The sequence below is a fragment of the Rhinolophus ferrumequinum genome, chromosome 14 (assembly GCF_004115265.2).
Source record: "Rhinolophus ferrumequinum isolate MPI-CBG mRhiFer1 chromosome 14, mRhiFer1_v1.p, whole genome shotgun sequence".
NCBI classification, from domain to species: domain Eukaryota; kingdom Metazoa; phylum Chordata; class Mammalia; order Chiroptera; family Rhinolophidae; genus Rhinolophus; species Rhinolophus ferrumequinum.
In genome coordinates, this window is record NC_046297.1 from 8,784,179 (window position 1) to 8,800,834 (window position 16,656).

The following is a 16,656-nucleotide window of genomic DNA, read 5'->3' on the forward strand; positions in this document are numbered from 1 at the left end:
ATCAGTCAGGACAGTGGAGAGGTCCGGGTAAGCAATGCTGGTAACCCGCCCAGAGGAGAGGCAGGAAATGAAGAAAGGTCAACCAGTTCTAGAGCTTTCATTACCTGTGTGTTATGGGCTGAATTGTGCCCCACCCCACCACCCCAAATTCATATGCTGAAGCCCTAACTTCTAGTACTTCAGAATGTGGCTGGATTTGGAGAGAGGGTCTTTAAAGACGGGTGTCCGTATAAGAAGAGGAGATGAGGACACACAGAGGGAGACCACGTGCAGACATAGGGAGAAGAAGGTTATCTACAAACTAAAGAGAGAGGCCTCGGAAGGAACCAAATCTGCCAGCACTTTGATCTCCAATTTCCAGCCTCCCGAACTGTGAGAAAATAAATTTCTGTTGTTCAGGCCACCCACTACACGGTATTTGTTATGGCAACCATAGGAAACTAATACACTGTGCAAAAGAAAATTAAGGGAAGACTAAAACCTTTGAAAAATAAAAATATATTCGATTTATTCTAATTGAAATTAGGGTGGTGTATGATTGTAAAATTCAAACAAAAGAGCATTTCTTCAGTATTCCCGGTGATGGCTTCTACAACACATCTGTACAGCCCCTAAAATGGAGAATAAGAAATACAAGGAATATAAAATATTAGGTGCTTCTATTTTGAAAGATTTTTATAAGAAGTTTTTCTTACTAAGAGGAAGTCATTTAAATTGGACTGGTTCTCATTTTCTCAGTTTTCTAATGAGATGAAATTGTGTATGCCTTTGAAGTCAGCAAACAGAAGACCCACTTACTGCCCAGTGATGAAAGGATGTCTTTTAACAATTTTTTTAAACTAGCCTGTGAGATTTTCAAACATCAGATGTCACTTGTAAACAAAATCAGTAAAGAATATACGTTGTTAAAGTTTGTTTTGAAATAGTCACCAAAAAGTGAAATGTGTGCAAAATGTCATTGCCAGGTGTCTGATGCAAGCATCTAACATTCTGGCGTTATTGTTCATGGAGACAATTACAGAGTTCCACACAGGGGTCGTGCAGCGCTTTCTCCCACACGTCATTCAATATGTCGGCAACAGGCATCTGTATTACCTTCAGCCATGTATGTTACTGGGAAAATAGGAAGTGAAAAAGAGCTTCCTTTTGTGTAACTTTTTAATACTTCCATATTCTTCAGAAGGAAGAAGTGGCCAAATATTGAAAATGAGATAAAACTTGAAAAAGGAATCTTGAACATGTGAATCCTGAGTCACAATTTTTAGAAGTTGTGAATTGCTTGCTTCAGATTCTTAACACATCTGTTACTGCAAAAGGTTAAGAAAGTACATAAGGACTCTTGAACAATACCTTAGAGAACAATATTCCCTTGAAGGAGAATGGTATGCTTGTATTCACAGTCTCTGCAAACAAAACACAGAAAGGTATCGGTCATCCCTGGGCGTTTTTTTTTTTTTTTTTTTTGGTAGTATGGCATGCACCTTTTACACTTTTATTACTGGCAGCAGTAGTCCCAAGCAAACTTGGAGAGAAATAATAAGTCTTATACTGGATACGATTCTCCTGTGGCTTGTCTACCATCCCAAGCCTCTCTCAGTGCCAGCCTGTAGCTCATTTCTTAGAGGCTGCAAACTTTAAGTCCCACTGGTCTCAATGATGACTAGGGTGATGAACAAGCTGGTGCTAATATGCTTCCTTTGAAGTTATATATGTGCATATTTAATATTGCTGCTCCTTTAGTAGGGTATAATACAGAAGGCTCTTCCTGAAGGTGGAAGGGAGATTGGGGAAGCAGACGGGAGCCCAAAGCTCCACCACAAGAAGCCTAAGTATTTAGTTACTGTTGAAATGCACAGCGGTGAGCCTGGCTCTGCAGAGCCTGTGGGTCAGTGAGGAAAAAACCACACACCACTGACCTACTCAGAAACAACAGAGGAGTGAACTTAACCAGGTTAAGGATTGAAAGACAGAAATGTTTTGAATCTCTAACAAAAATAATAGTGACCATAAATCTCTTTTTAAGTACACAGCCAAAGGCAAAACTGTAATGGTGCTTGTTCTCAGAACTGGCTAAAGACAATCTTTAATAGCAAATGAATAGATTATGTCTGCATAAGATCAGGTTTTATATTAATTTTTGCTCCAAAAGACGCATTAGATCTAATTGTCCGGTTAGGTCTTATTTTCGGGGAGACACGGTATATGCCTTCTAGTCTCAGACACAAGCATTTATTTGCTTTTGTTTGTATCCTTATTAAGGATGCTAATACACTGAGCTGTTGGTTCTTGAGCTTAGTAAAGTGATTCTGTCCTCATGATCTTATGATCTTTCATTCAAGGCCAACCCAGTTCAAATTTAATAGTTCAACAAGTATTCACTGAAAGCCTACTGTGTAGCAGGGACTGGAGAGAGGACAATTAGTACACACCGCCCTTCCCTCGAAGACTGAAAGTCCACTGGGGATAGAGACAGTGCAAAACTGCGACATGCAATGAAAAGGTGCCGAAAGGATAAAGGCGGTACCTCCTTTTTGATAACAGTGATGTGCCAGAACTGCTTGGATTTTGAAACCCAGCTCCTCTCCTTACCCAGTGGGCGACCTGGGGCAAGTCACTTCACTTCTCTGTGCCTCCGTGAAATGACTGTGGATCCAAGCGCCTACCGTAGAGGATTATTATGAGGGCTATCCGAGCTAATCCATGTAAGTGTCAGAACAACGCGTGGACATGGCACCCATTAAATATTAACAACATTAAAACCTCACTGGTTATAAGATGAAATGTTCCGCCTCCTTTCTAGACCCCCTTCCCATGGCATCTTGCGAATAATAGTGATAATGTTATTATTATGTAGTCATTGATACTATTATTGTTATCATAACAGTTGAACTGCCATAAAGGACAGGAAGGCGGGAGAGGGAACATTCCAGGTGGCAGGAAAATGAGGAACGAAGGCAGAACCGTGAAAATCAGTATGGCTAATGCATATACCTGCACGTGGCTCCGTGTCACTGAAGCAAAGAAGAAGCAAGAGTGCTTCTTAGTAAATCCCTAGATGTAAGTGTGAATGGGCTCAGGTTCTGCATTTAAGACAACGGCGGTGACCGAAAACCATCCGAGAGTGTGAAATGGCCTGATTTGCTTAGAGACATGAGTCCCGTGACTGTGAGGTGGATGGATTTAAGGGGGAGCTCAGAGTCAGGGAGACCAGTTAGAGGCCAGGGGGCCGTGCTGGCGGCGAAGAGAAGAGGAGGTACATCTTACCCATGATAACGTCTCTTGTGACGGTCTCGCTCATTCACCTGCTGCCTTCCTGAGAGTACTCATCACAAACTAAACCTTATTTCGTTATCTTTATCCTAGTTCATGACTTAGTTCTGATCTTGTTTCCTCCATGCATCTACAAGCTCCATGAGGACAGGGCTCATACCACTTCTGAATTTCCAGCTCCTAGTACCTGATTCCTGCATACCTGGCAGGGCCAGGTACAGAATTCACAAGGCCCAGTGCAAAATGGAAACGAGTGCCCCTTATTTAAAAAGCCAAGGAGACATCCCATGAAAGGTACTAAATGATAAAACTTTTCCTTCTTTCCACCATCTCTTTCTCTCTAGCCTGCCTACATTTTTTATTTGCCATTTAATATCATTCAAACGAAAACGAAATTTTAAGTTATTAACATGAATTTTACCATTCATCTTTATACTGCACAATGCCAGCTTTAAATGCCAATATCAGAGCAGAACCACTGAAATTACACAATTTGTATTTTGTGGTGGGAGATGGGCAGGACTTGAGAATTGAGAATAAAAAACCAAGAGCAACTCCTAGATTTCTATTTGGGGAGACTGACCAAATGCTCACCTGTCAGGGGGGAAGAAGGAGGAGCACAAACCCCTCTGCAGGGTGGGCCTCTTTTTCAATTGTTTTGTCTCTCTTGAAAAGTTCGTATCTTGCTCTTATCTCCCATTCTATTCTTATGGGAAGTGAGCTTGAAGCCTCTGCCCACATAGAAGAAGCCAAGTGAGAACCAAGGCAGGGACAGAGAAAAGGAAGACAGAACCTCTGCGTAGGCCCTTCTCTACTCTTCCCATGCAGCTCACGGGTGGTCCAGTCCCGTTGTCCTGGCCACCATGCAGGATGCAGGACCCAAGCCTCGCAGGGCACTATGGGTTGAATTGTGTCCCCCAAAAGATGTTGAAGTCCCACCCCGTGTTCCTGTGCACGTGGCCTTACAGTGGTACCTCGGTTTTCGAACGTCTCCGTGGACGAACATTTCGGTTTACGAAAGCCGTACATGTTATGGATCTATGGTATCATTAGATAGTAAAATTCACGCTAAATTGCTGTTTTAGGGGTTGGTTTTAAAGGTCTGGAACGGATTCATCCATTTTGCATTACTCTATGGGGAAACCGCACTTGGTTTTCGAACGTTTCGGAACTCGAACAGTCTTCCGGAACCGATTACGTTCGAAAGCGAGGTCCCACTGTTTTTGGAAATGACCATCTTTGCAGATGGTCACAGTGAGGTCATGAAGGGGGGCCCTACTCCAATATGACTGTGTCCTTATAAGAAGGGGACATATGTACACAGAGACAGGCATGCATAGAGGGAAGGTGGTAAAGGGCACAGGCAGAAGATGGCCATCCACAGGGTAAGGAGAGAGAACCTGGAGCATCACCTTCCCTAGCACCTCCAGAGGGAGCACAGCACTGCCAACACCTTAATCTTGGCCTTCCAGCCTCCAGGACTGCGAGACTACGAATTTCTGTTGTTCTAAGCCACCTCGTTTGTGGTGCTTTGTTACAGAAACCCTAGCAAGCTCCGGGAAACAGGACGAACAGCAGACTTAGGAAATTTAAGATGCCTTTGAAATATCCACGTATTTATTCATAAATGTGTTTTGGAAAGAAGGAAAGGTATGTGTGTGTAAGAAATGGTACAATAATGGGCAATTTTTCCTTTATGTTTGGCTTGCCCGTATTTTCTAAATAGCATATCCTAAAATATATATGACTTTTGGAATATAAAATATAAAAAGGAAAGTTATTTTAAAAGTAGGTATGTTTGATTCTTACTAATCTTATTCTCAAACTTTCAAGGGTCATCCGTGTGTCCTAAATCAGAATGTCCTGAGCTCTGGGCCCATAGAGTCATCTGCCAGAGGGACACGTTTATTTGAATGTTCCAAAAGTATCTTGAGCTCAACATGCCCATATCAGAACTCGTTATTTTTCTTTTTCAAAATCCGCTCCTTCTTTTGCATACATTTCAGATAATGGTGCTTCCATCCACCCAGTCACCACCCTTCAGGTGGTTCTTGATTTTGCCAAATCTTTGCCTGCCTCATCCAATCAGTCAGCACGTAGTGCCAGGTCTGGCTCCCAATATGCTCCTTTGCCTCCTCCCGCTGAGTCCCAGGGCCGCCGTCTTTCTTCAGCCCTTGCAGCCTCTCACTGCCTCCCAGCTGCTCGTCCATCCACCCAAGTTTCCTGCCTCTGCCAACGTCCATCTCCTTCCAGATGGACACTAGTTACCTGCAAAAATGGACATCTCAGTGGGGCAAGCCTATCCACTGATGACAAACAGCAGGACTTACCTGCCTGCTCCTGCCCCCTTTTCTATGCTCATCTCTGCAATACCCCACAAGCACATTCTGCTCCAGCTACAAAAAAAAAAAATTACTCTCCAAATAAGCCATATTTGTTCATGGTTAGATATGTCTGCATATGTTGTTTCCTCTCCAGGGAACAGCCTTCCTCCTCGCTCTCTTATAGATTCAAGACTCTAAGAAATTACTCTCTGAAGCCTTGTCTGAGTTTTTCTGTCACAGTGAACGGATAACTAGGTATGTAGTTAAACCTAAGACCATGTAATTCTATTCGTGTGTATGACATTTTGTTGTAATTTTGGTTCCCATGACTGTCTTTCCCAGAACTGACAGACCTTCTGAGGAGGAAGACCCTATCTTTCCACTTTGGATCACAAGAGCCTAAATCATGACTCGCTCCAATTAGGTGCAGCAGATATTTGTGGAAGAAAAGGAAGAGGGCAAAGAAGAAGAAGGAAGGTTGGACTGAGTCTGACGCTTCTCGGATCTCAAGAAAATGAAACTTCGAAAATTCAGATAAAACGTCCACATGATCCCATACAGATTATGTGAAGTAATTGTAAAACCGTGGTGTTGACAATCAGTATCCGCCAAGAGGATTTGTTTTCAGAGGGAAAGCATAGCACAGGGGAAGAGCAGGCCTTAACAGTCAGGCGGCTGCTCTGTGACTAGTTCTCCACATGGCCAGGGGCACGTTTCTGAGCCCCTGCAGGCATCGGCTTCCTCACTTGTAAAAATGACAAGACTGTGAAATCAGGAAAAAAGAAGGGTTCCTATTATCCACATGAATATTTATTATTGAATAACCATCATTCCTGAATTCTTACTCTGAGCACTGTACTAAGCTGTTTTACACACATTCTCTAATTCAATCCTTAAAACCATGTAAAACAAGTTTCACTGTCCCCATTTTACAGATGAGGAAAATGAGGCTGACAGAGGTGAAATAACACACCCAAGGTCACATTGCTAGTAGGTGGGACAGCTGGGACACTGACTCAGGTATTTGAGACTCTTTAGAAGCAATGCCAGCTGCATGACTTGTATGTGGCTTGCGGATGGCAGATAAATTAGAGATATGGAGAGATGGTTGGCTGAGAGACACACAGCAAGCACACTGATTTACTTAGAAACTATTTTCTTCATGACTGCTAGCAATTGTGTAATCTTACGATCAAACTGATGTTCCTGTCTAAGCAACTACAAACCTTTCTGTTATAAATTTTTATGTTACTCTCATTCCATTAATTCTCTACTCTTATTTTCCATTTTTGGTCCCATCTACATCTAATTTATGCTACGTTGTTAAATTTAATGTATACTTGTAAATCTTTTTTTAAACAAGTGAGGGCACAAGTTAATGGTAAATAATTACATGGGAAAACATTCAACTGCAATAAAAAAAGTTAATAAAACAATTAAGTATAAAGTTTTTTTTCCCTAATACAGTTTTTTTTAAAAAAAAAAAAAACTTTTTTAAAAAATGATAATACCCAATGTTAACAAGACAGAGATTAAACTGCTATACTTAAACATTGCTGGTAGTACAATGTATAAATTGGTACAATCCTTTAGAAAAGCAGTTTGGCCTCATGTAAGCAAAACCACAAATAACATTAAAACCATTTAAGCTTAGAAATCTCCCTGGAAGTTGTCCATAACTTCTCCTTCCAAACATGGGAATGTTTAAATCTAAAACATGAGAAAAACTATATACAGAAACATATTTATTATAATATTATTTATAATAGTACAAATATGAGAAGGGCACTAAATGTCCTATAGGAAAATGGTTACGTAAACCAGAGTGTACTCACTAAGGGAAATGTTGCACTGTGAAATGTTTGTACTCTGATGTGTGAACCACATGGGTGTGGTTATCTAGTCAAAGAATTAAATAAATTTTTTAAAAAATGTAGTAAGGTTAAAAAAAAATGTAGTAAGGTATACTTAAACTACATTAACAACATGCATAGATTAAAAGATGAGAAGGAACTACTCTAAAATGACTTTAGAAATACAATTCTTTGACTTCTTTATTGTTTATATTTTCCATTTTAGATAATGTGATAGTATGATATTTATAGTCTTTTAAACCATTTAAAATACTATTAATAGTTTAAAAATTATCAAGGAAAAATTCATGAGTTTGCAATAAGTGATCTTCATGTCTTAAACTCTGAAATTTTATGATTCTGTGAATAATTCTGGGGTGGAAAAAAGGGGCGGGGGAAGACTTTGAAGAAACTAATGTAGCTTCAAAGAAAAATCTAGTGAGTTTCTATGAACAATAATAAACGTAATGTTTAGAAAAAGAGATCCATAACCAAGGGTAAATGGGCAGTGTTAATCTGAACAAGGTAAAAATTGTAATATCCCTTCAAGTAAACATCACCTTAATAATAACTGAGTAACATAATTGTACAATGTTTACACTGCTAAAAGTAAAAAACTTTGAACGGAAATAAAGAATCATTATCGGAAAAGGAACTTCACATTTTCATGACATTCATAAAGTCTGAGATTCTATTCTGAGAGCACTGCAACTTGAACGCTTACCTCCCTTCAGAGTTCTGCAAAAAGAATAATAGGCATCAGATCCCCGGCAAACAAATTCCTTGCGCATTGGAAAATTCAAGGAGTTAAAAGATAAATATAGATTGAAATATAAATCTTCTGTGTCTCTTCCTTAAAAAGAAAAAAAATCCCATTAGTCCTCAAATAAGATATTATTTTATAAATAATAATTAACATTTATTATATACTTAAAATTTGCTCTGTGCTTTTCCGACATTATTTCATTCCGTCGTCAGGACTATCTATTGTGTGGATATTGTGGTCCTTGTTTTGGAGATGAAAAAACTGAAGTTCTGAGAGGGTAACTGGTAGAGTGTAATCATACAGAACAGTCCACAGCAAGAATTATCTGTGCTATGCCTAAAAATAGAGGAACCTGGTGTTTTTTTTTTTTTTGGGAAAACTATCAAATGAAGATACAAAATCTTCTGTTCTAGTTAAAATTCTTCCAGGAAGTTCAAAGAAAGGAAAGGGAGTAGCGCTAATCAATTCGTACCCCCTCTTTAGTAGTTTTGATGACAGATTTCTTGGAGACCAAAATTCAACCTTTTGATTAAAAAGTAGATGTAGGAGCTAATTTATTATTTCCTCATGATCTCCCTATTACCGATTAACATGGAAAAATCCAGCAAACAATGCATTTTGCTCAACTCTTCTAAGTTCTTCAGTTGGTCCAACTGGAAAAGATGTACAATCTTTTTCATAAGGAAAATAAATTATAGTAACAGCTACTTCCCTGAAAATACGTATTTCCCTAATAAGGTCCCCAGGACTCATTGTAGCCATAAGCAGAGGAAAACTTTCCCATCTTTAAATTGAACTTGACTGTGCTTAACAGAGCTGCGAGCTCCTTCCTCAAAACTCTCCCCTGCATTTGGCATTGGTTCTTTCTGGCTCTTCTGGTCGACCTCCAACCTCTCTGACTTACTCCTCTCATTGTAGTTCATGGACTCCTCCTTCTGAGGGCTCTATCCTCGGTTTTCCTCAATGTTTACTCTGCACACGCTCCCTGGCTTTATGAACTATCGCAGGGTGGTAATTCCCAGGTCATCGTCATCTTTAGTCTCAGCCTTTCTCCTGAGCACCTGCCTCACGTAGGCACTCAGCATCACTATTCAAATGTTGCTTGTCACCTCCCTCAACAGATCCAAAAATTTATTTCCTCATCGACATCTCCAAATCAGTACTAGAATTCCCCATCCAGTAAATCTTACTGGCCTCCTTCTCCTGCCCGGTACACGGGCTTAAGGCAGGCCCTCAATACGCTGAGCCTAACCTACCACCAAACTTCCTAATTTGTCTTCCCTTCCTCACTGTCAGGGTAAAATGCAGAGGAGAACATCGTAGGGGTCTGCTTCACACAGTGGTCCACGGCCCACTCCATGGACTTTGGCTTGAACCTCTCCGCAAGCAGGGATGTGTGCAGAAGGTGAAGAGCTGTTTTCACAAGCAAGTCCTTGAGAAATGGCCCGGGGCAGTCCTGCTGTGTGTCCAATGACCGTGCAGGACAAGGGACCTTCTTCCATTTTCGCATGGAACACAGCACAGTGTGTTCCCATGAAAGGAAGTGACTCCATGAAAGGAAGTGCCATTGTGGCCTCTCAGCTATTTACATCTTGAGATGCTTCTTGCCCTGGGACGTCACTGTGGTCACTGGGAACCTGAACCACCGTCAATGGGAAGTGCCACTTGCGTGACTCAGCAGTTCCACGTGTTAACCAGGGTTTTGGAGTGAGAGACAGAAACCTGGTGGCTGTCATGTGGTGACAAAGAAGACTGGTTTTGAGCTCACCTAAGAACTCCAGGAACTACCAGAAATAATTTTGAGGGAGGCTTATGGTCCAGCTTTATCTGTCAATCGGCTAGTGGTACACAAATAATTTACCAGCAAGGCCATAAAATCTCAAAATAAATATTTTCCATTCCCAAACTATTTTTGGTTCAAGGTTGTACTTTTAGCTCTATCTGAATATAAGCATAGACAGCACACCCTAAAAACAAGGTTGATTTCTATAATTTGGCCCCACACTTTACACAGACATTCTAGTATAATCTCAGGAAACTCGGGCCCTCATTGCACAGCACTATAAAAAATATGATTGAATAATTCTTTTGTTACTGAATTAACATGATGGTCTAGAAATGTCATATTTAGTGAATGATTAAAATATTTGTGGTAGCCATGGAAGTACGCTACTCAAACCTCCTTCCAAAGCACCTCCCGGGAGCAAGGTGGTTGGCAGACAGCCTCCAGCGGCTGCCCCTTCAGGTCCACCTCAGCCCACATCCAGGGACCAGACTCTCACAGGTCACTTCTCTAATAACTGAGCCCAGCAAGGACACTAGAGCCAGCCACGTCCTGCCTGTCATGGGACACCTGTGACAGCCAATCTTTGCTCTAGGGCTCCCCACTGACCAACTGAGAGGACCTCAGGGGTGCATTTTGGGCTAATGACCATCTCACCAAATTCTCGTTCTTTCCTTCTCTCATGGAATTCGTCTTGTCTAGAGAAACTTTTTAAACTTTTTGACCCTGGCTCTAGATAGGTGGTATAAGTGCATTATACCCTAGGATTCCTACAAAGGCAAACACACATACACACCTATGACAAACAAATAACAACATAATATCTCTCACTTTTACCAACTATTCTGCACTGATTTTTTTTTTTTCATTCTGTTCTACTTATCAGACCTATACCTCAGTCTGAATCCTCAGCTTGCCTGCTCTGGCTTCCTCTTCCCTTTATTGTTCATAAACATTTCCCTTGATTAAATCTCTTGTATGTCTAATTCCTTCTCGGTATCTGCTTTTCAGAGAACCCTGAGTGATACCACTTTGTATAATATTATTATGACTTGGGCCTGAAGGTACACAACTTGCTTCCTGTATGTAAAGGCAAGGGGTTTGCTTGAAAAGCAGGTCATTCGTTATGTAAATAATCACTTCTGCCAAATATCTAGGAGTAAAGCACAGCACACAGACCAGAAAACAAAACCTGAGAAAACAGGAAGAAACTGTAGAGCCTTAGCCAGGCAAATTTTTAGAAAAAAATTTATTTATTTTACGCTTGGCCACAAAAGTGGAGTGAACAGGGTTAATTGTTCTTTCCTACGTGCTACCACTACGCTTTACTGCTACCATTTCACTTATCATACCATATTATCTACAGGTCTGTCCCTCCTGAGAGATTCTTGAAGGCAAGAGATTGTCTTATTTATCAATGAATTCACACAGTACTTGAAACAATACTTGAAATATACTGTGAAATATACTAATGAATACATGCATTTTAATGAATAAAGGAATGCAGACACAAAGCGTCAAAATACAGGTTGAACAATGAAATTCAGGAACATTAAAACATGAGTTTATTGTCTATTATGTCTGGGTTCTCAGCTACCGTTTTTCTTATAAACTGGAGAACCAAAATCAGGGGGAAAACCTTTATTCAAGCTTATGTGTGTGAAAGTACTTTGTAAAGTATAAGCTACAAATATAAACTAGGATGTAGAGAAGACGGTGATGACGAAACCACCATAATGGTAACGAGGATACTTAGAATTGAGGCTTCCTGCGATCCTATGGCCTACACACAACAGAGATGAGTGATAAGAGAGGATAAAAGCTTTATGTATTTTCACAAACACTCAGATCCAGCCTTGTGCTATCACCAGCACCCAATTTCGTTGTTACTAAGCTGATGACAAGCAAAATCACAGAGAAGAAAAATGAGACAAACCATAAAATAAAAAACATTGTCTTCTTTCATCAGATTATCATCATTTTTATTTTTTTAGAAAGGTTATCTTCAGAAAAAAAATCCGGGCTTGCTCCTACACAGATCTTTAACTGGTGGAAACCCAACTTGACTTATCAGTTAAATAGCTAATGATTGACAAAGAATATACCTATTAGATTGTTAAAAGTCTCAAGTAATTTCCATTTTTATCCCCCTGCCATATGACATCCCCCTCCCCATGAGTATGAGCCTAGTGACTTGCTTCTAACACGTAGATACAGCAAAGTCGAGAGAGTGACACTTCCATGGTTAGCCTACATACGATTGTGATTTGCATCTTGTTAGCTGACTGTCCTCCTTGCTGGCTTTGCTGAAGCAAGAAGCCATGTTGAAAGGCCTACCATGCAAGGAACAGATTGCTGGCCAACAGCCTGACAGGAACTGAACATTGTTAACAGTCACATACGAATTAAAATGGATCCCTGTTTGAGCCTTCAGAAGAGATACCAGTCCTGGCAGATACCTTGAGTGTCACTTTGTAGAAGACACAGGTGAGCCATGCCCAGACTCCTGACACACACAGACTATGAGATAATAAATATATACTGTTTTGAGATAGTAAGACTGTGGTACTTTGTTACAGAACAATAGAAAACAAATACATGTACGTTTGGAGCACAATCATTTATCACTGATATTTCTTGAACCCTTTTAACTGATTTAAAACAAAAAAACTTTGGACTTACTTGGAATGTACGAAATATGCAAATATCCCTTGCTTCCCTTCACTTCTAAACAGGGGGTAACATTTATTGAAATAGGGATTTTCATGTTATCTAAATGGAATAGAGATAACATCAATAAATTATTAGAAATCATTTCCAATAAGTATTCTGATATGCAGCCCCCAAAAGATGCCTTTGGCATTAACATTGCATACTGAGAAAAATTAAGGGTGGTTAAAATATCTCCCTCCCCAGGGGAATGACGTCAGCAAGATGGCAGAGTCAGAAGTTAAGACCTTCTTCCCCCCATAAACACACAAATTCAGCAACAATTCTTGGACAGACTGCCTTTATGGAAATCAGGACACTCTCAACAGAGACCCTGCTCAATCAGAAAAAATTCCCCTAGCCTCCAGCTTCACTCAGGAGAGAAGAGGTTGGTTCATGCACCCAGACCCCCAAATTTTCCAAGGGAGATCCCCAAAGGACTGAAGAAATAGAAAGTTTGAGCGGACCTATCACTAGTATGGAGATTGAATAAGTGATCAAAAATTTCCCAACAAAAAAATAACCCAGGACCAGATTCCTTCACAGGTGAATTCTACCAAACATTTAAATAAGAATTAACCCCAACTCTTCTCAAATTCTTTCAAAAAATTGAAGAGGAGGAAACACTTCCAAACCCATTTCTTTAGCCCAGCATTACCTTGCCACCAAAGTCAGACAAAGACACAACCAGGAAAGAAAACTGCTGGCCAATATCCCTGATAAATATAGATGCAAAAATCCTAAACAAAATACTAACAAGATGAATTCAACAACACATTAAAATAATTATACACCGTGACCAAGTGGGATTTTTCCTTCAGACACAAGGAGAGTTCCACATATGAAAATCAATTAATGTGCATTAATAACATGAAGGATTAAAAAAAATAAAATCACATCCTCATCTCAATAGATGTAGAAAAAGTATTTGATGAAATTCAACACCCTTTTGTGATAAAAACAAGCCAGTCACATAAGGACAAATACTGCATGATTCCACTTACGTGACGTGTCTAAAATAGTCAAATTCATAGAGCCAGAGTGGAATGGTGGCTGCCAGGGGCTGGGGGGAGGGAAATGGGGAGTTGTCATCAATGGGCATAAAGTTTCAGTCAAGCAAGATGAATGAGCTCTAGAGATCTGCTGAATGGCCCTGCGCCTATCGTCAACAAATCTGTTATACACTTAGAAGTTGAAGAGGGTAGAGCTCATATAAGGGGTTCTTGCCCCAGCAAAGTAAAATAGAAAATGTTGTACGAATATCGAAAGGAAATCTCCCCCTCATGCAAATAGATGAGTGTTTTAATGTCCTTATATTGTTACAGTGGGTGTCGAAGGTACTAAATTACTTTAAACTGTGTTTGTGGGGGGGGGACTCCCCCAAATATATTTTTATAAAATCACTTGCCCCATTTTGGGACTTTTTAACTGATTCTTTTCTCTACTTTTCTAGTTCTATTGAGAAATAATTGACATACTTTACTATAAGTTTAAGGCGTACGGCATGGTGGTTTGATTTACGTACGCTTGTATATTATAAAATGATTACCACAACAGGTTCAGCTAATATCCATATACGGTCATGTATATTAGCTGAACCTGTTGCTGGGAGATATTAGCTGAACCTATTGTTGTGAGATATATATACTAGGTTGTTTAGGGATGACACAGAGAAAAGGCCATAGGAAGAGATGAAGACACAGCGAGCCAAGGAGAGAGGCCTCCGAAGGAAACCTAACCTGCTGACCCTTGATCTTGGACGTCCACCCTCCAGAACTGTGAGAAGTTAAGTTTCTGTTGTCCACGCTGCCCAGTCTGTAGTGTTTTGCTATGGCAGCCCTAGCAGGCTAATACACCGTACACCCAGTAGCTTGGCCAAGTGGAGTCATTCGCACAGAGAGGATTGAATCAGGGTTGGTTGTCGTCCACACCCTCACGACACTACCGAGTGGAATCAGTGCTTCCCGCGCAGCTGCTTTTTCCGCGAGGATTCCCTTAAGTGGAGAAGGGAGTGGCAGCAGGTAGAGCGGCACTGTAGTCTTGACAGCAGGTGGGCAGCAAGGAAGGACCACTGGATTTCTCAGCATTAGAAAGAGGCAAGATCCTCCCTCAACAATCAAATCAAGAGACACATCAAATTATTGTTACTAAGAGGTGAAACGCTAATAAGAATACACAGTGTTGCACAGCTGCAGGCCATCTGAAACCCAGCACAGAGAAGACATGTGGGGCAGAAGGGCGAAAGGAGAGGGGAGAAGTGGGGGCCGAGGGGACTGGGGAGCCTTCCTGGAAGGGAGCCATGGACAGCGATTTCGTAGGATGGAGACATTTCAGAGGTAAGCTGAGAGGGAATTCAGCACAATCCACGTATGTGAAAAAAGCCACGAGTGTGAGGTTGGCAATCACTCTAATTCTGCAGAAGTAACTTTCTATTTGCATTTGCCGGACTGTGTTGTTTCTCAGGACAGTCAACGCACACTCAAAACATAAAATGCAATACAATTGAAAATCTGGGGACTTAAATCGGTTTCTTCATTGCAGAACTCAGAACTCAAAAGTACATTTGTAAATTCCCCCCAAATGCGTAGACCGTACATCCCTTTCCCCAAAAGAATCTCAAAGAACTAATATTTTGGGAAGCGTCCCTTTAAACCTTGCTGCTAGCAGCAGTGGGCAGAAAAGGCCAGCCAGCCCAAGGCGAGCAAGGCAGGGGGAAGTACCAAACCAAAACAAACTGAAACAGTGGTCAAGCCCTGAAACTGTGCTTGGGGGGGAGGGGAGGTGGTGGAGTCGGGGTGGGTGGGCGGACAGCAATACAACCAGTTAATAGCATCATTAGGCTGATGTAAAAAAAAAAAAAAGAAGTACTCAGGACTGTTTCTATGCAGCTCTGTACTGAAAATGTTACGTCATCCCAATGCTTATAACATAGGTTCTAAAACCACTTTCATTTTACAGATTAAAAAAAACCTGGAGCACATGGAAGCTAAGTATTTTGCTCAAGGTCACACAGCTGTAAGGGATAGAACCAGGCTTATATCCAATTAGGGAGATGAAGCCTGAAACACATAGAGAGCACCCTTTATACACCCAACACTGTGCTGGAAAAACAAAACAAAACAAAACAAAACAAAAGTACAGTTTGGAGCACTCATCAATTCCAGGGGGCAGCGAGGATTGTTCCTCTGTGTCAAGAAGTAGCAAAAAAAGCTCAGAAGCAGACAGTTCCCCTGAAACTCGGAACAATCTGAAACTGGGCACAAGGCAGAGATAGCTGAGCATAGGGAACAACAGAGGCCCTTGCAGGTCAAGTACAAAATGGTTTTAGAGCTGGTGAGGTCTGTGAAGAATCGAAAAAACCCACACAGGGGTGTCCAGCCATCCGTCTTGCAGCCTGCTGGCAGCTGCAAGTAGTCATTTCCTGCTGCGTCCCAGCGACAGGAGAGTAAGGTTCCTGTGAAAAATCCCCCTCACAATAGCTGAAGCGAAGACTTGTTGCTGTTTTACTTACCACAGTAGGTGTACCACACACTCACATCAGAGGAGTTGCAGACCCAGTGTTGCTCCCCAGGGTCAGTAAATATGGAAGAAAACAGAGTGGAAAAGAGCATAAACGGGAACATGATTTACTATCTCCAAATCTTTAAAAAACAATGCAAGGACAGTCAGTAACTAAATCATCAGACTTCCTTTTCAGTAAGTAGAAAAGATTGAACTGAGTCATCAGTCACATGATTTCTACGTTCCGATCCAACTGTTTCCCCTTTTGCGTGTATTTATGTATGTGTGTGTGTGTGTGTGTGTGATATTTGAGCACTTCCTGCAAGAGGAAAACAAAATGATTTCAAAGACACTCTTTTCCAACACTTGATGCACATGAGAGACCAAGAGCTTTAACAATAAAACAAGGGATTTCCCAGTCAGCAGTAACAAAATCAGCGTGTAGGTCTG

At 40.9% G+C, this 16,656-nt stretch overlaps 1 protein-coding gene across 2 annotated transcripts; it reads right to left on the reverse strand.

Moving 5' to 3' along the window:
* Positions 1 to 482: 482 nt before the first annotated feature.
* Positions 483 to 16,436, reverse strand: LY96 (lymphocyte antigen 96). 2 transcript variants are annotated; one of them, XM_033125747.1, is made up of 5 exons: positions 16,217 to 16,432; positions 12,679 to 12,768; positions 8,172 to 8,300; positions 1,351 to 1,403; positions 483 to 611 (listed from the first exon to the last, which is right to left on the reverse strand). In XM_033125747.1, the coding sequence occupies exons 1-5, from the start codon at positions 16,326 to 16,328 to the stop codon at positions 513 to 515; spliced, it is 483 nt and encodes a 160-aa protein (XP_032981638.1). In that variant the 5' UTR covers positions 16,329 to 16,432; the 3' UTR covers positions 483 to 512. The 2 variants fall into 2 exon arrangements, with proteins under 2 accessions (XP_032981638.1, XP_032981639.1); XM_033125748.1 differs by lacking the exon at positions 12,679 to 12,768 and having other exon boundaries at positions 16,217 to 16,436.
* Positions 16,437 to 16,656: the final 220 nt, after the last annotated feature.

Excerpts from the sequence above, each read along its gene's own strand:
- LY96 (XM_033125747.1), bottom strand. The coding sequence starts at position 16,328 with ATGTTCCCGTTTATGCTCTTTTCCACTCTGTTTTCTTCCATATTTACT. Across the intron at positions 12,769-16,216 it reads TGTGTGGTACACCTACTGTG|ATAACATGAAAATCCCTATT; the intron begins GTAAGTAAAACA and ends TATTCCATTTAG. Across the intron at positions 1,404-8,171 it reads TTGCAGAACTCTGAAGGGAG|AGACTGTGAATACAAGCATA; the intron begins GTAAGCGTTCAA and ends TTTTGTTTGCAG.